The 19,381-nt window shown below is 37.7% G+C and overlaps 1 protein-coding gene and 2 long non-coding RNA genes across 4 annotated transcripts; 1 reads left to right on the forward strand and 2 right to left on the reverse strand.

The window, feature by feature from the left end:
• Positions 1-1,223: 1,223 nt before the first annotated feature.
• Positions 1,224-2,891, reverse strand: LOC145549703 (uncharacterized). The gene is made up of 3 exons (XR_014085548.1): positions 2,408-2,891; positions 1,802-1,916; positions 1,224-1,707 (listed from the first exon to the last, which is right to left on the reverse strand). It is a non-coding gene; the product is annotated as an uncharacterized LOC145549703 (long non-coding RNA).
• A 1,367-nt stretch (positions 2,892-4,258) lies between these two features.
• Positions 4,259-7,188, forward strand: LOC145549705 (uncharacterized). Of its 2 annotated transcripts, none has more exons than XR_014085550.1 (5): positions 4,259-4,511; positions 5,147-5,284; positions 6,684-6,741; positions 6,848-6,882; positions 6,973-7,188. It is a non-coding gene; the product is annotated as an uncharacterized LOC145549705 (long non-coding RNA). The 2 variants fall into 2 exon arrangements; XR_014085551.1 differs by lacking the exon at positions 4,259-4,511 and adding an exon at positions 4,664-4,987.
• A 4,119-nt stretch (positions 7,189-11,307) lies between these two features.
• LOC145549701 (cytochrome P450 2K1-like) lies at positions 11,308-15,784 on the reverse strand. The gene is made up of 9 exons (XM_081602338.1): positions 14,626-15,784; positions 13,736-13,898; positions 13,513-13,662; positions 13,156-13,316; positions 12,880-13,062; positions 12,410-12,551; positions 12,104-12,288; positions 11,859-12,000; positions 11,308-11,789 (listed from the first exon to the last, which is right to left on the reverse strand). The coding sequence occupies exons 1-9, from the start codon at positions 14,830-14,832 to the stop codon at positions 11,602-11,604; spliced, it is 1,521 nt and encodes a 506-aa protein (XP_081458464.1). The 5' UTR covers positions 14,833-15,784; the 3' UTR covers positions 11,308-11,601.
• Between the last annotated feature and the right edge of the window lie 3,597 nt (positions 15,785-19,381).

Raw genomic sequence — 19,381 nt, forward strand, 5'->3', positions numbered from 1 at the left:
AGAGGCCAATTAACCTGACAGTCATGTTTTTGGACCGTGGGAGGAAACCGGAGTACCCGGAGAAAACCCACCATGCACAGGGAGAACATGGAGACTCCATGCAGAAAGACCGGGGCTGGGAATCGAACCCAGAATCTTCTTGCTGCAAGGCAACAGCTCTACCAACTGCACCACTGTGCAGCCCTGTTCTGAACCAGCTGACCATAATTTATTTAGTTCAAAGTTTAATAGAGCTGGAAAGTTAAAGATTTACAGTAAACTTTGATATTCTTGTTGCTCAACATGATTGTTTATTTTGCCCAGATCATTTTCCATCCCTTTGTAAGCTGAATTCTCTCAGGTATCTTCATTTCACTTGTATAGCTGTGTGTTTTAGCAGCTTTTCCCAGATGTCTGAGTAATAATAAGAACATTAGTGTCTTGTTTGCAGGACTCAGTGATGCTGGACACTGAATGCAGTCAGCGCTGAGGTCACTCTGCTCCTGCACTGCAAAAAGTCCCCTTTCAAAAACAAGAAAAAAAAGTACAAAAACAGGGTATAATTTTCTTAAAATAAGAAAAATTATCTGCCAACAGAACAAGAAAATTTATCTTGTCAAGATTTTCTAAAACAAGAAAAAATATCTTACCAAGATAAACCTACAATATCTTAAAATTAGTGTATTTTTACTTAAAACAAGCCAATTTTACTTATACGAGTAAGATATATTATCTTATTTTAAGAAAAATTATCTCAAGTAAAGAAAATGTTACTTGACACTGAATTTCTTAAAATAGCGTAAAATTTTCTTATTTTAAGACAAATGTTCTATGTATTAAGAAAATAAATCTCATATATTCTATTTGTATTAGTAAAATTGGCTTGTTTTAAGTACAAATACACTAATTTTAAGATATTTGTAGGTTTATCTTGGTTAGATATTTTTTCTTGTTTTGGAAAATCTTGACAAGATAAATTTTCTTGTTCTGTTGGCAGATAATTTTTCTTATTTTAAGAAAATTATACCCTATTTTTGTACTTTTTTTTCTTGTTTTTGAAAGGGGACTTTTTGCAGTGATATACCTAAATCTAGTTTATTTTTATTGTTGCATAGGATTAAAATATATATTTTGTCACAGCTTTACTCAAGGTTCTTATGCTAAGACAAAAATCCCAAAATTGATCCTGTGAATACTGGAACAAGAGATGTTATTGGCTTGCTGAAATGAAGACATGAGTTCAATTACTTTTAACATCTTTATTACGTTTAAGTTTCACATAAACACAATAAAACATGACTACTGGTCAGAATTTTAAGTCTGGATGGGCATCTGATTCTGAAACAATCCTGTAAAATGACAGAACAATGACGATCTGACACATCTGCTGCACTAAGAGTCAAGCAAACCAAATTGTCCAAAGCAAAAAAAAAATCTTGGGATTAGATGTCAACAATAGGAGCTTCCCCCGCAATGAACTTCTTCCAGTAAGCCATAGCCTTTTATATGTGGAAGTCTTGCCTCAGTTACGGACGGCGTTCTCAAGACGTCTGTCAGCAGCACAGAGAGGAGTGGCCACAGACACACGGATGCTGAAAGGTGTAGTAGCTGTGATGTCCTCCTTTCAGAAGATCAGGGCAGGCATGGTTCCAATGGCCAGTAGAAAGTTGGTTTCACGATCACCACAGAGCTGAAAAGTGGTCTTGTTTGAAGTTGTTGGGTCATCTGCTAATTGGAGCACAGACAGAAAAACAGTCACAAAACAAACCACGTTTTAGGGACTAATCAGTGTAATGATGAATCAGTATCATGAATTTCTTACCTCAAGAATGTGAAGGATGCCGTCACTTGCAATTCCCAAAGTTTCTTGTAGATGGTGCAATACGTGATTGGAGATGTGTCTGGCATAGGCTTCACCATGGCAACAGTTTGGTTTACTTGAAAAATAAAACAAGTCTTATTTTAGTTTATGTGCTCAATTACAATATTACATGAATTCAAGATGGCAAGAAAGTTATTTTAATTAAATCAAACTAGGACTACTTAAATTCACAAATCAAAAATAGTGTTTAAAATATCCTGGTAACAGTGTGGAATATCTAACCTAGGCTTTTAGACTCATTGCATTTAAGTTTTTAAATTACAGCACATCAAACACCCTCAGTTAGTGAAATACTAGGCGGAATTGCTCTTTAACCATTTCCCGAATCAAAAGCTACGAATGAGAAGCCATATTAGCTATGTTAAAAAACGGAAGCTACCAAGACTCGTGTCGATATTTTTAAGCCACAGCTATTGTGGTTAATAACTGTTCAAAGCTCATATTCACAAGAGCGGCTCTTTAACCGCGGATGAAAATTGGCATATCACGACATGCTAACTAGCTTCAGTTAGCTTATCTTAGAAAGACAGACAACTTTAAACTTACCTCTCAGTACAGCAGCTGTAGGGTCTATACACGTAAAAAAGTCCTCCATCTTCATTCATGTCCAACCGAGATTAGAGAATTTGCCAAAAGAAAATCTTATAAAAGTACAGTAGATAAAAGCTTAGTTAGGCTGTTACAACTGAATTAACCGTTAATCAGGGCAGTTAAATGATCTCTGGCGTTGCCGTTAGTGATGTGCGGATTGATACTGAAATATCGATTCTTCCGATACCAGAACTTAATTCTTTAAAATCTATTGTCAGATCCAAGGATCAATACTTTCAACACTTTAGTAATTTGAGATAATGTAGATTAACTAGAGTACGTTAAAAAGTAACTAAATTATTGAGATCTTGCCTAAATGAAACGTTGTTAATGGGAACTACTTTTTCTTCCGCCTGGTAAGTATGTAATGTGTAAGGACGTAATGCCCAAGCGCAGCGTGCTGCTGACGCTCACTCACTCAGAAATGAACATGCTGACAAGATTATAAAAAAAAGTGACATGAAGCTATTTCAGCTGTCATTTTATAGTAGTTTTAATAATTAAACAAGGATGTATTTAGTAGGGTTATTACTTTACTAATTTTCTTTTTTTTAGTTTGCAACTCCATTTTCATATGTTTTGTATATTTCTGCTGAATTAAAATAGCTTATAGTAAACGAGATTGTTCTCAATGTACTTCTGAGTTTAAAATGAGTGCATCAGAGTACATTGTGTTCTTTTTATGAAGCCAAGATATGGATTACATTTATTTTTATTTAATTAAGAAACAAATTAATTGTCTTTTGCACAAAGTATGGGATCTGTATTGCCAATACCACCTTAAATTTTACTCTGTATTGGATCGGAAAGAAAATCTGTTGTATCGAACATTAATACTATCTCACTGACATTTTGGGCGCTTTCCCATGTGGATTGTATGATGTCATAAAAGGGGTTACAAACATGATGAATAAAATATTGTTCAAACTAATATTAGTAACTTATAAAGTAAGAATTTGAAATATAAACCAAAAGTTAAAATATTTATCATGACATTGAGCTAATCAATATTGTTGATTCTAATCTCATTGTGTGGAATACCAGCCATTTCAAATCACACATCAACAGAAATTTCATGACATGTCAGTAAGAGGTCCCACATCTTGCATCAAGAAGATCAGATTAAGGTCCACAGCAGACGGAAACATGCCAAGAATTATCTTGATATATAAACTGATATTGTTTCTGAAATTGTTGTGTTAAATGTCAATTGTTTAAATATTAAATTACAATTTCCTGTACACTCTGCCAACTTATACAAGAATATAAGTTCATGGGTTTTTTTAATTTTTCATTGACAATAACACAAAGGATTCCATTTGGACATAGTCTGTTTTAATTATCTGAATACATTTAATTAAGTATGTGATTTCGCTTTATGTGCTTGAAATAAGAAATTTTTACTTGTATAAAATAAGTTCTAGACTTGAAGTTTGATTGGTAAATATTGATATTCTAGATTCTAGCACATATTTACTCATAATAAGTAATATTTTCTTAACATTAAGCTTTTATATCTTACTGAGATAATTAAGTACAAAAACACTTAAAATAAGAAAAATATTCTTACATAAATCCCTCTTGGTGAGAAAAATTATCTTGTCAGAAAGAAAACAAGAAACATCTCCTTAATTTAAGATATTTAATCTTACTAAGATTTCAGTTTTTGCAGTGTGTATTTGCACAGTTGATGTGTTTTTTAGATCAAGCTGATTTCTGGCCAGTACATTAGCCCTCGCAGCACCTTCAGTATTAGAAGAGTACTGGAACACTTTATTTGACGGGGTGTGAATAAGACTCATGACACTGTCATAAACATGACATGACATCTGTCATGAACATGAGTAAGTCTTCATGACCCTTCATGATTTACCAAACTGTCATTCGGTAAATCATGACACTTTTAATACAAAGTTGTCATTATTCAAAATATCTTTGTTATGACAACTTGACAGTGGTGGGAAGTTACTGTACTTAAGTAAATTGTTCGTGTATCTGTACTTTACTTAAGTAGATTTAATAATGGATACTTTTTACTTTTACTCCACTACATTTTACAGTAAGTATCTGTACTTTCTACTTCACTACATTTCTACAAAACTGTTGCGTTACTCATTACATCCAAGTCGCGTCGCGCTTTTTTTCCGTTAAAATGTGACGTTCAGGGACTTAAGATGGCGCCGTAAAATCCAAGCAATAACGTGGCTTACGTGTCTGTTGTTACCCATCGCCTCCACCTTTACTTGCACGCAGAGCTCCAGACATGCGCAGTGGTTTCCTCTGAATCATAGATATGGCGACATGTAAATTCAGCAGCGCTTCGCTTTCACAGACGGTGGGGACTTCGTCCAACTTTTTGCGTCATTTGGAAGGAAAGCTTAAAGAAAGGTAAGCTATGTAGACGTGATGCTAGCAAAGCTAGCTGTACAGAGACCAGTGGTGGGAAGTGGAGTACTTAAGTGGAGTTTTCGTGTATCTGTACTTAAGAAGATTTAATAATGGATACTTTCTACTTTTACTCCACTACATTTTACAGTAAGTATCTGTACTTTCTACTTCACTACATTTCTAGAAAACGGCGCTTTTTTTCCGTTAAAATGTGACGTTCAGGGACTTAAGGTATCGCCGTAAAATCCAAGCAATAACGTGACTTACGTGTCTGTTGTTACCCATCGCCTCCACCTTTACTTGCAGGCAGAGCTCCAGACATGCGCAGTGGTTTTCTCTGAATCATAGATATGGCGACATGTAAATTCAGCAGCGCTTCGCTTTCACAGACGGTGGGGACTTCGTCCAACTTTTAGCTCACTTGGAAGGAAAGCTTAAAGAAAGGTAAGCTCCGTGTATAGACATTAATACGTAGACGCCTCATGGAGCGTGCCGGCCCGTTGCTGCGATACGTAACAGCGTCCGCCATGTTGAATGTGGAATATGTGCCAGTAAGCTAATACAAGTGAATGGACCGAACTTTATAAAGTGCCGTTCTACAAAGTATTTTAAGTTAATACACCTGTCATTGACACATTTTCTCAAACACATTAATACATTTGGCAATCAAAGAAATTACTAAAGACAGAGTTTCTAACTTTTGATGTGATTATTTAATTGTTTTGGGGCATTTCTGAATAAAGAGCACAATATTTTATTTGATAGAAATTATTCTGATAATTTTTATATTGAATTGATGAACAGACACACTTTTACAGTGTTTTTTTAAAGAATATATTTACATAATTTAATGTACATTTAACATTTCAAGACAAGAAACAAATAATTTTCCTGTATTTGTGTTTTATACGTTATTGAGAAAGGACTTTCGATTTATAAATCAGTCATTGTCAAACATTAAACTACATATTTTCTCACTTTTTTCCAGAGAAATATTTATTACAGTATGTCAACTCTATTGACAGCAAAGAGTGAAAATAATTCTAACAGAATAAATTATGTTTATTTCATTACAAAAGCTACATTAATACATTGAGATATTTAAAAATACACAAAAAGTGAAAGAATAAAACATTTATTTATTATACTGTGAACACTGATCACAGACTTCAGTCTGCTGGTCACACTGGGAGAACTCCATCATTAGCCCCGCCCCCCGGTCATTAGCCCCGCCCCCCGGCCATTAGCCCTGCCCTCCGGCCGACGCCGTCTTGTTCTGCTACTGCGTCACATGTTTGCCTGAGGAGCGGAGGCAGCAGTATGGCGTATTGTCTGGAGCTTATCATAACAAGGTAAGTTCCATGTTAAAATGATCATGTTTTTGACTATTTTTTAATGTAGGCATTATTTTTCCGTTTACATGAATTTTGATTCACATACATAGTTTGCTTAACGTACGTTTATTTGTTTGGATATCACGGTATATACAACTCTTAATTATTTTAACCAAACATTAAAACTGTCTGGAAAATCTGGAGGCCATTTGAGTTATTTAGCTGCGGAGGTCGTTTTCTTTTAGTTTTTGGCTGTAGACTTTAAAATGTGGGCGTGGTTGTGCTGGAACGTTGGCTTGATCTATGCCACAGTCAAACTCCAGTCCTGGAGGGCCACTGTCCTGCAACATTTAGATGTGCTGCTGCAGAACCACAAATGAATACAATAGGTGAATAAGAGGACTCTGGAGAACTTATCTATACAATGAGGAGGTAATTGAGTCATTTGACTCTGGTGTTTTGTACCTGTGGCACATCTAAAAACTGACAAAATGTTTTTTCTTTGTCAGTGTGTCATGTTGGTGACTGAAGCCTGTTATGACGACTCCAACACATTTCTTAAGACAGGTTGGTACGACTTAATGCTGTCTAAAATTTTTTCTATAAGCTGACTAATTTCTTTAGTAATTATTTCTGACTTTTTTACGCTTTATCTTGTAAACCGGGTGGGCAGAGTAATTTGAATGAATATGATGGTGACACGGACAGGTGAGTCTGATTAGTTTTGTTCACACTTCTTTTTAAAATATTTATTTATTATCCTAATGTTTCTGCTATATTTCTTGTTTTTCCTTCCAGGCCGGAAGTCTTCCTCCTTCATGTTGGCGAAAACAAGAGCAGCACCAAAGACACTTCACCGTCAGTGATCACAAGACCATCCATGGCCGCTTCCAATGAACTTTCAAAGCACACTTCACCTTCAGTGCAAAGTACCATGAATGAATGACCTTTGTTGTATATTGCTGTCAGTGCTGTTTGATGTTTTGAAAAAAAAAAGTAGATTACATACTGCAACTGGTGCTGGTGTTTTTGTAACATCTAATGTCTTTTAAAATTAATTTGGGGATTATTGATGGCCAATAGTTTCTGGGGAAAAAATGGTTTTAATTGCTCTAGTGGCTTTTATTTGGTAGTAAATTGACAAAAAAAAGTAAGTAATGAGAGAAGTAGCTGCATAAGTCATAAGATATGGCGACATGTAAAATCAGCAGTTCTTCGCTTTCACAGACGGTGGGACTTAGTCCAACTTTTAGCGTCACTTGAAAGGAAAGCTTAAAGAAAGAGTGAGCACTGTGAACGTGATGCTAGCAAAGCTAGCTGTACAGAGACACATATGTTGAATCCTTGATGAAAAAAAGTTGTCACTTATATATATATTTAGAGATGTGCCGATCAGGTTTTTTCCTGCCGATACCGATCACCCATGAGGGCCAATCACCAATACCGATCACATAATTATTTATTTATTTTTATCATAAACCCTACCGGTTACATTATGTGGAAAAAGGAACCATGAATTCACCTTAATTTAGACAAAAATTGGTTTTTAATAACTTTTTCCAAGAAGAAAACTAAACAAAACAGGCATTGTGCAAATTGTACTGCTATCGGTAATACTATCTTTATCAGACTGATAACATATGAAGGCTCTGAAGAGGCTAAATAATGCAGAGCCAAAATAAAACCTCTCAACATTGCCAAAGAAATTCAAGTATAAAACTTAACATTCAAAGGCAAATACAGGTTCCATTACATTTAACAATCCAGAGTTACTGAATGAAAACGTCCTGATAGCAGGGTGGCTAGCTGATTACTGCTAGTTCTGATTGGCTGTTTCTGACTGAGTGGAGTAATTATGCAGAGCAGGGAGAAGATCGATTATTTTTTTAGAGATTATCTGTCTCATGTTAGGACAGCGAAAGTTTTAATACGTATGTAAAATGTATTTTTTTTAAGTTAGATGCTGCAGCTTTAAGCAGAGGTTCGGTGTGAGAGTCACTACCAGGTGGAGCAGAAGCGTCTGTGAAATATTACTACCTGTAGCTGCGCAGCAGCGGTTCAACAGCGAGAGCAGAACCAGGGTTATATCACAGCCCGAAGACTTAAATAATTGTGTGGGTTATTTGTTTAGCTTTCTGACCGTCATGCTAATCCGGGCTGCGCGCTGCTTTACCTGCTATCTGATCCTCCATATGTCTTTTTTACTGCAGTGAGCCTCGATGTAGCCTAACTCCGTCACGTATGGCATTGTTTTTATGTCGTATTAGCTTTGTTGTGTTGATGCATTTTGACGTGCTTCACCCCGAGTTCATTTTCCGCTGCAACACACAAACTTCCCCAGTCACTCAGTGCATTATTGTTCCACATCGCTTAGGACTTGGTGCTGCGCGCTTGCGCAGTGTGAAGGAAAGAGACCAGCTGCACAGACAGACTGCGAAATGAGATGCATGTGATCAGTTTGTGTGATCGGCAACAAGAGACCGTGATCGACGATCACCGATCATACACTTTTTCACGGAAATCGGCCGATTATGATTGGTGGCCGATCGATCGGTACACCTCTAATATATACACATACACACATTTATTTAATCGCTGAATAAGTAAAAGTTGAATGTATGAACGCAGAGCATGCTCATTGCTCATTGATTTTGTCTCCTGTCACGGTGGCAAACATCACAGCAGGAGGGAGGATGAGAACGGTCACGGTGCTCCTGCTGCTTGGTTACTTCTTGCTTATTGCGCCATTGGACAGTGTTCATAGTTGAACGTTGTTACCAATTAATTGCTATGTTTCATGGTTTAATGGTGCAGACAGTTGTGGTTTCTGACATGGGCAATATGGGCAACCGCCCAGGGCGTTATTTTTATAAGGATGGCAGGAGACCTCTGTGGATTGAAGCACAGCGATGAAAGCAAAACAGAATGAAATGAGTTTTAATTGATACTGGTCAGCTCTAAGTATTTAATATCTAGGTGTTTTTATGGGAATGGGAATCTTTCAGATCAATCTGAGAACCAATCTTGATAGGTAAACTTAATTTTATTGTGTCATTTAGCTCGGGGCGCTGGTCTTGGTCTCGGGTTCGGTGGTCTTGACTACAACTCTGCTACATGGCTCCTTGGTTGCATGTCCTCCCCCCCACACCTTCTTTCCATCCCCTTTTAGTTGGATTTATTTCTAAATAAATGTCACTAATGAAGTTCATGCTATGTTAGGACAGGAAACAAGATGTTTCCATTCCTGAAATTATGATTCATAGAATCGCATATCTAAGTCTAAACTGTTGCAGAGAATAAACACAATAACATGTTTAATCTGTGGCATTGTTTATTAAAATGGCACATTTCTGATGTATTAAAATTAAACATGATCGGCACACTTAATGATATTAGCGATTAGATTATGTATTCAGCAAGTACTTTTACTTTTAATACTTAAGTATTTTTAAAAGCCAGTACTTTTTTACTTTTACTTAAGTAAACTGTAAACGTGGTACTTTTACTTTTACTTAAGTAAATTTTTTGAGTACTTTCTCCATCCACCATTGCAACTTGACATTAACCTAGAAAAAAATTTCTTCGTTATGACAACTTGACATTAACCAAGAATCATAGTAGTCAAAATAATGTCATTAAGTGTTATTACACTATCAAACAAAACAGTAATTACTATTTCCCCTACCTGAAATAAAACGAAACAAGTAGAACCAACAATAAATATTTTATTAAGCTTTATTACACTATCAAATAATTTAATAACACTCATTAGTAATTCCTTTTACATCAAGTGGAACAAGTAGCACCAGTTATGAAGATGTCATTAAGTGTCATTACAGTGTCATTAATATTAACTCTTACCTGAAGTAAAGTGAAACTAGTAGCAACAATTACTAGCCTTTAATCTAAGGTTAGCCCTTGGGTTAAGGGCTAACCTTACAGTAATGGAGAAAGATGTCATTCAGTGTTATTACAGTGTCAAATGCTATGCTAACAGAGTCACTGATATTAAGTCTTACCTCAAGTGAAGTGAAACACGCTGAACTACTTATAAGTACCATCATAGCTGTAGAACAAACCCTTTGTACATTGGAATAAAACAAAAGATTATTTATTCTTCAAACAGGGTTTAACTTCTGTAATTCTGAAACACTGATGGAAAAACTAAAGCAGAATTACTCATTCTTTAACTTAAGAAAATAGGTTATTTCAACAGTCAGTCATCTCCTTTGTTATAGCCTTCTTGAAACACTCTGAAAACAGGGAGATCTTCTTGTTGTCTTTATGACACTTTATGACAGCTGCCACCTAGTGGACAGATGCTTGTGGAAATACATTTGTTTGAATCAACAGCATGTGTTGAAACAAATAGTTCACCACAAAGACCTGTGGTTCAGAAGTAGATTACCTTTGCTGCCCCTTTGAGGTAAAATAGAATAAGTGGTGTAGATTGAAAAGTAATATTTACTTTATAAATCACTGATAATCTACTAGTTCTATTAAATCCAAACATATATCTTCCTTAAAAGCAGTATTCAAAGTCTGCTTTTGAGATTATTAATTTTTTTTTAAAATGTCATGCAGTATTATGAGAAACTATGCAACAATGAAATAATGGACAGTCCAGCTCACCTTTAAAGTCTCTGAAAATCCTCAGATCTGCTGCTATTAACCAAAGAGCACATTGTACTACATTGAGTTCAGATGAATGAAAGGCTTTTAATATGTAATAAAAACTGAAAAATATTTCTCAATATTTGATTTTTATAGTTATCACTGTACATCTTAGGCATGTCATCATTTTGATTTTCTTCTCTCAAGTTATTTTCCACATAAAAATCTGTCATGTTTTTTTTAGAACAAAGCTACCAAAAGACCAAGGATTGAACTGAAGAGTTTAGACTAATTGAGACTTTGTATGTATTCCAAGTATTATTTTACAGCGCAAAGGCACAAATTTATTTTGATAAAGTAATACTCTGCAGTTTGGCTGAATGGGATATCCATGACCTTATGTAGAATTGATTCCTAGTCTATCAATTACTGCATTGATAGATGCATTGAAGTAAGAAATCATGGATTTGTTGACGGTAATCTTAGGGAACCTGTAATTACAAGATTCCTTCTACAGAATTCTGAATAAAATCAGGTTTATTTCTCTGGCTGAGCAGATGCAATGCAGTCACATGGATGTTTTTCAATCCAAAGGGCAAAGAGCAGACCCTTTCTCTGCCAGCAGGAGGAGGTTTCAGGTTGTATCGCTGATGTCTCCCAGAGGAATGACAGGTGAAAGAGAGATCCTCTCTTTGTTCTGCAAAGAGGTCATGATTGGATTTTTAAGGTTTCCATTACAGATCTTCCTTCGTGAAACTCCTTGTCTTCCTATTGCTGGGATCAAAGAAGGTTTTTCCACATATAAACCCCTCCTTAATTTAAAGAGGTAACACAGAGCGTGTGAGGTTGAGGGCTCAGAGTACCACCAACTCGTGGAGTTGTATCAAGTTCTTCCTCTGTAACTCCAGGTGCAGGAGAAAATCTGAAGTGCTGCAGGAGCGTGGTGAAGAAGATGAAAAGCTCCATTCTGGCCAGACTCTCTCCAAGACAAACCCTGCGACCTATTAGAAACAGATCCTCAGCCAATGCCTGTAGAGTACGGATCTATGTAAAACAATAACCAGGCTAACCTGCTGAAAAAGGCATGAAGGCGTCTCGCTTGAGGAACTTCCCATCTTTGCTGAGGAAGTTGCCTGGATAAAAGACGTTCGGTTTCTCCCACTGGCTCTCATCTTGCAGGACGGATGTTAAAACAGCAAATACTGGAGTTTCCTAAATAACACAAATCAGTCATCATTTACATGCAATATGTTGAAATATAGGGAAAAGCTGTTGCAGTGTAAGCTGCAGTGCACCATCAAGTCTATTTTCTCACCTTCTCAATAAAATGACCTTGGAACATGACGTCTTTGCTAGTCCTGTGAGGAACTGCCAAAGGAGCAATGTTGGCCACTCTCTGTGTCTCATGGATGACGGCATCTGTAAAAGGAAGGTTCTGTCTGTCTTCAACCTGGACTTGGCGACTTCCAATCACATTCCTCAGCTCCTGCTGGACCTGGTCTGAAAGATCAAAGTCAATAAATGACAAGGATACAACAATTCTTTAATTAATCTGCAGAAACCATAAGATCTGTAGCACATTGTTCTATTTTTACATAATCTCGAAGGAGATATTCCTGACCTTGTATTTTTGGATATTTGGCCATGTACAGGAATGCCCATCTCAGGGTAGTTGATGTTGTTTCAGTTCCAGCAGCAAACAGGTTCATGACTGTAACCAGTAGGTTGTCCTTGTGGTAGTGACTGTCAGTGATCCCAGATTCCTGCAGAAGATCAGCTGATATTTAGAAAAGTAAAACGGTTTGATGTTCAGTCAAAGGCTAATGCATGCTATCCTCAAGTACTTTCCCATTTGCTTAGCCCAAGTAGAAGGTATATAAAATATTGTAATAAAATAGCTAACATAGTAGTGTATTAAGAATGTATTAAGAATTAGCAGCTATAGATAGTGAGCACTCCTGCTGGCACCATTACTACAGATTGAGTCATATGCCCACAACCATACTGTTCCAATGCAAGATGTGCAGGCTCTGCCTCACCTGCCTCCCCTGACTGCACGTCACTGCTCTGGAAGGTAATGAAGGTTCTGACCTTGTGTTGCTGTTGACGGATGAGGAAAGCATCTGCAACTCCTCTGCACATCTGTGGACTGAGGGTCTCTTTCAAACGGTTCAGCAGCATCAGATGATGTTGTTTATTGGCAGCAAGTATATCGCTCATTTTCTTTCTGGCTGAAAACACCAGTTTGCCAATCTTTGGGAACATGTTGTACAGCTGATGGTGAACAGAACATAACCGTGACTTCTCTAGATCTTGTGTTCAGTTCAACGTAAACAGATTTTATGTTTTTAAACAGTCCAATCACACCTGTACTGATGGCGAGCCCAACAGTTGAATGACTTGGTTTGTTCGATTTACAACAGTAGTGAATTCTGGATCATCATATTCGAATCTTTTGCCGTAGACCATGGAGCAGATTATATTACAAACTGCATAGTTCATATGTTGGCACAAATCAAAAGCTTCACCTGCAGCAAAGAAACCAGAAAAACATTATTCAACACATTGGCTCTATTTATTAAGAGAATTGTTTTGCTTTGAAGCTGAACTGCAAATATTAGCTCTGAGCAACAGTTAACTATAATGCCTCAGGTTAAAGAACAAAGTTCTCATGGTGAAATCTGCCAACAATAGCAATAATATCTTCTTCCTCTCTACTGTTACCTTTAAACTCCTCTAACTTCTGGATGAGGAAGTGACATTCCTCAATGATTTTCTCCTCACATACTTTCTTTCCCATCCCAAAGTCCTTCAGGTTGGTCAAAGCAAAGCGGCGCATTTCTTTCCAGGAGTCGCCATTGGCCCACGCAATACCTGTTTAAGACAGTTTAATAAGATAAGTCAGTAAACTAACTTCCCTATATGTGAATTTGTAAAGATTCTGTACCGTGGTGCAGGTTTGCTTCTTTAAACACTGTGGGTGCTTCCCGTTCTCCAAACTCCTCAGCATAGCTGACAAATGCTTCTTTCACCGTCTTATACCCTGTCAGGACCACTATCTTCTTTGGTCCCATGTGGACAGTGAACACAGATCCATACGTCTTAGAAAGCTTTGATGAAACCAGGTGTGAATAAAGAAAATGCAAATTAATTCATTTCTCAGGAACGAGGGACTTCATATGTCAGTAAATATCTTTTCTTTGCTTAACATTGTGTCTCTTTCACACAATGTTAAGCAATGTGCTTTGTTCCTAGAAAAGGCCACTATAGGAGTTACTACTGTCATCATGGTTTTACCCCAGCGTTTCATAAGCCTGGCGGGTCACCAGGCTTTACTCCCCACCAGGCTAAGCCTTGCAAGATTTATTTACAGTATACACCAGAAACAGTAATGGCTGGTTAAACTATGTTTATAGATGACACATTCAACTGGGTGTGAAGGAGAGCTCACCTGTGGCACCATCTCTGTATCTGTCCAAGAGCTTCACCTGCTATTATTTCCAATTTGCAGTGACCTCTGAATTTTTTTATATTTTCAACATATTTTAACACAAAAGCACGGTGGACTGCCCCAGTGCTCTACCATCAGACTTAGCAGGTTTTCTGGAGGGAACACTGAACCATTAACTTTTTACTTTTCTACTCCTGCAGCAGTGCGTCAGTATTTGTTTGCGTATATGCTCTGTCTTCTCAAAGCCCCACTTGATCAGATTAATTTCATCAGATTTTAGTGTAACAGTGACCCAGTTTTTTTGTTCTGTGTAAGCATGGATAAAAAAACAAGATATATAATAGTTTAAAAGAAGGTAAAATTAGAAAATATATGATGTGCCTCACCTTTAGGAATGCTTGGTCAAGTCTCTTAACATCCAGCTGCAGCAGGTTGCCAATGATGGGAAGGGGTTTTGGTCCTGGTGGTCCCTGTCTGTGGCCCTGAGGCTTGGATTTAGGGAGAATGAAGTGAAACCCAATGAGGATTAAAACCACAGTCCCTAAAACTGAAACTGGGCTGAATGACTGGAGAAAAACCTCCATCGCTCCCATGGCTGTAACACGTTTAATATCTGCTGCTGTGCACCAGCTTTACTGTACGACATATATTTGAGGGTGATAGAAGCAAAGTCCAATGTGCAGCTGGAGGTGGAGCATGTGGTTTACAACAGGCAGTTTGGATCATTACGTTTTTTCCTAGAAAATCTATTTTCAGTATTTCATATCAGATGTCAGAAACAACCAACTGTGCATATTAAGAAACTAAAACAAAATTAGCCCTGAAGGTTCTTGTGGTCCTTATAGATTTGTTTTAACTTTTGCCAGGTGAAACTTGTCCCAGTTTCAGTTGTTCCTACCAATTCATTCTCGGTCTTCAGCCTTCCCTCTGTTGATGATGTCACCAAATTAATAAAAAAATCTAAGTCTTCAACCTGCCATCTAGATTAGCGGTTATCAACGTGGGCGGTACCGCCCCCCAGGGAGCGTGCAGAGGACGGCAGGGGGCGCTGGCGGACATTTTTACAAAAGGGGAGCGCTGGGATGCCTTTGGGGGGCGTTTGGTCGAAGGTAAACTTTACACCTTAAATCCACAACAATACCAGTTTAGACTTTGAGCAACTTGGTAAAACTGTATTGTGTAACATTAAATCATGCTTGGCTGCAGCTGTATCGATGGCAGCTCTTCTTCTATTCAGTGTTTGTAGCTTCATGGCGCAGCTCCGCATCAGTTCAGCGTTACACCAGCTGATGACGCTGTTGTGATTCACTTTGTCTGGTATTTATGTAGCTACATATGTTTTGGCAGTTCTGTGATCATGTCAAAGCAGCAATTTATATTAAAACGTGTTTTATTTCCGTTTGAAAGCTGCCCGCTACCATGGAAGGACAACAGAAAATCGCTCTTATAAACATGTAATTACTAAAATCACGACTTTGTATCCCTCTGAAAAATGAACCCATTTAAATAAAGAAATCCCTCCATGGGTGATACCACGATAGAGAGCGTTCATGTTATAGCGTTGACACCGGTGCTACAAGTGGTCCGACGTGAAACGGGTTTGATGGAACAACGGTGACACAGCACTTTTAAATTTCAATAATCAGAATGCAGAAATTGTTTCTGTTGTTTTAAAAGGTTTATGTCAGTCTGCCTTTTCCCCATCGATATGTTTCCCGACCGCCCTGCACCTTAGGGGGTAAAAAACAAAAAACACCGCAAAACTTTTTGCGCAAAATTCTGAAACATGAGAAGCGGGCAAAACGGAGCGACGAACTAGATGTGAATTATGGCATAAAAACAGAGAATCCGACGCTGAACAGAGAAAAATCAACACATGATGTGAAACACATGACGATTAGGAGGCGCAGCAGGTGATGAGTGAAAATTAATGGTGGTCAATAAATGATAAAATAAATCTAGGAACAGGAAAGAAACTAAAGTGGACACAGCAATAAACCGAGAGAGGATAATACTAATCAAAGGAAACTAAATGGAAATGAATGAAGAACAAAATGCAAGAATAAACTAAGAAACTAAAGTAAATACAGAGGAATAAACTGGTATGGCAAGACTTTTTGAGCAATAATTAATACAGAGACTGTATGGCAAGAATAAACAGACACTATTTCCAGATAAAAGGTAAAATAATATTGTTGAAGTGCCATAGGTAGGGGCGCAACTACACATTATTCAGGTGGATGCGAAAACATAAATCGGCGCCCCCCCACGAAGGAGCGTAGAAACATACGCTCCCCCCCCCCAACCCCCCTCCTCCAGACGCCGATACATTTAGAGCAAAACTCGCTACATTTACCCCGTTATGTGCGCGAGGTGAATGAGCGTAAGGCGCTGAAGTGTACGGAAAACATAATCGGTGCGCCGATTCAAAACATCTACAATAATGATAGTAACATTAATGATAAAATAATTGTCAGTGTAAAGTAGCCTACAAATTCTTTGGTGGGGGGCGATGAGGGACCTGGATAAAGGCTAGGGGGGCGCTGGCCCGAAAAAGGTTGAGAAACACTGGTCTAGATCCTCTTCCCACTGTTCTTGTTAAAGTGACCCTCCCCTCTCTGTCTCCTCTCATCACTAACATTATACATTCTTCCCTTACTACTGCTGTTGTTCCCTTGGCTCTCAAAACTGCAGCAATAACCCCAATACTTAAGAAACCTGGTTTAGATCCCAATGAACTCAATAATTTTCATCCTATCTCAAATCTTCCATTTATTTCAAAAATTCTAGAAAAGACAGTTGCCGCTCAACTCCATTCTCATCTTTCCAGCAATAATTTATATGAACAATTCTAATCTGGCTTCCCTCCACTCCACTGTACAGAAACAGCGCTTCTTAAAATGACAAATGATCTCCTCCTTGCTGCTGACTCTGGTTTATTATCGATACTCCTTCTCCGTGATTTGACTGCGGCTTTTGATACAATTTCACATAACATTCTTATTGACAGATTATCCTCTCTTGGCATTGTAAATACACCTCTCAACTGGTTTCGTTCATATCTGTCAGGCCGCTCTCAGTTTGTTCAGTTAAAATCATTTTCCTCTCGCACAGTTCCCGTCTCCTCAGGTGTTCCCCAGGGCTCTGTCCTGGGACCCTTGTTGTTTATCATTTACCTCCTCCCCCTTGGTAATATTTTTCGCAAACATAACATCCAGTTTCACTGCTACGCGGATGACACCCAACTCTATGTTTCAACCAAACCTAATTCCATGCTTCCATTTTCCTCCCTCACTGACTGTCTTCTTGAAATAAAACAATGGTTTACTCTTAACTTCCTCAAATTAAATTCCAGTAAAACTGAACTTCTCTTAATTGGTACTAATTCAATACAAAGTAAACTTGATAATTTCTCCATTTCAGTTGATAACTCCTCCATTTTTCCCTCCCCTCAGGTTAAGAGTCTGGGTGTCATCCTCGATAGCACCCTCTCTTTTGCCTCCCATGTCAATAATATCACTCGGTCAGCTTATTTTCATCTCCGAAATATTCGCCGTCTCCGTCCTTCTCTCACTCCGCACTCCACTGCTGTTCTGGTCCACAGTTTGGTCACATCTCGTTTAGACTATTGTAATTCTCTACTTTTTGGTTTTCCACAGAAAACTCTGCATAAATTACAATTGGTTCAAAATTCAGCTGCTCGTATCATTACACAAACCCCCTTTAATTCATCACATCACACCTATTTTACAACAGCTCCATTGGCTTCCAATCACATATCGCATCAACTATAAAATACTTGTTCTAACTTTTAAAGTAGTTCACAATCTCACACCTTCATATCTCTTGGACCTCCTTCACATTGCCACACCCACCCGTTCCCTCAGATCCTCTTCTTCTGTCCATCTCACCGTCCCCCCTGCTCGTCTTGTCACTATGGGGAGCAGAGCATTCAGCCGCTCTGCTCCCAAACTCTGGAACTCACTCCCACCTGATCTCCGGAACATCGAGTCTCTGCAATATTTTAAGTCCAAACTCAAAACCCATTTGTTTGAACTAGCGTACAACATTTAATTATCTTTGTACTGTCTTATAAATCTTGTTTGTGTTTTTTTATGTTTTTTATTACCGGTATGTATTTTATAATTTGCTTGTTTTTTATGTCAAGGTGACCTTGGGTGTCCAGAAAGGCGCCTACAAATAAAATGTATTATTATTATTATCATCATTGCATGTAGTTTGGCTGGTTGAGTAGATCTGTTGCTCCCCTCCATTGAAACCAGACAGAAGATGTTTTGTTTTCTTGGAGATGTGATCTTAGACAGGACCAGGGTCCTACACTTTCAAAATAAAAGCAATGATGACTAAAGAGTCACACCAGACCCAGACTGAAAAATTGCTTTTATTGTTCTTTTCTAAGACTTAGCAACATTTTCTTTGCAAAGCATTTTATGTTTTTAAAAATTTCAGACCTCGGTTAGAAACATTTCTGATCTTTAATAGTTTTTAAAAACACCATAAACTTAAAGAGGTAAAGATGTTTTATAATCCTTGATGTTGCAATATTTTACAGCTTTTTTAAAGGTTTTATTTGCTCAGTGAAGCCTCATTGGAGAGTGACGAAATTGGAATATGGGTAATGAGAGGGAGACATGAGGCAAAGGTCATCAGGCCGAGAGTCAACTCTGTGACGGCAGCATCAACGACTAAGACCTCCACATGTGGGTTGTTACAGCCAGTCCGACATTTTACAGTTTTTAACTTCAAAGTTAACAACTTTATCTTATTTTGCAGCTCTTTTAAATTGCATAATTTTATCTCTGATATTTTGCAAGTTTTAATATTGTGTTATTCTTCTGTGATAACTTCTATTTTTCTATCTTGAGGGGGAAAATCTATGTAGGCTGAGATTCTTTTACTGCCTTTTATGCAAACATGTTTAGACTGTTCTGAACCAGCTGACCATCATTTATGTAGTTTAAAGTTTAATAGAGCTGGAAAGTTAAAGATTTACAGTAAACTTTGATATTCTTGTTGCTCAACATGAATGTTTATTTTGCCCAGATCATTTTCCATCCCTTTGTAAGCTGAAATCTCTCAGGTATCTTCATTTCACTTGTATAGCTGTGTGTTTTAGCAGCT

The sequence above is a fragment of the Poecilia reticulata genome, chromosome 21 (assembly GCF_904066995.2).
Source record: "Poecilia reticulata chromosome 21, P_reticulata-male-v2, whole genome shotgun sequence".
Taxonomy (NCBI): Eukaryota; Metazoa; Chordata; class Actinopteri; order Cyprinodontiformes; family Poeciliidae; genus Poecilia; species Poecilia reticulata.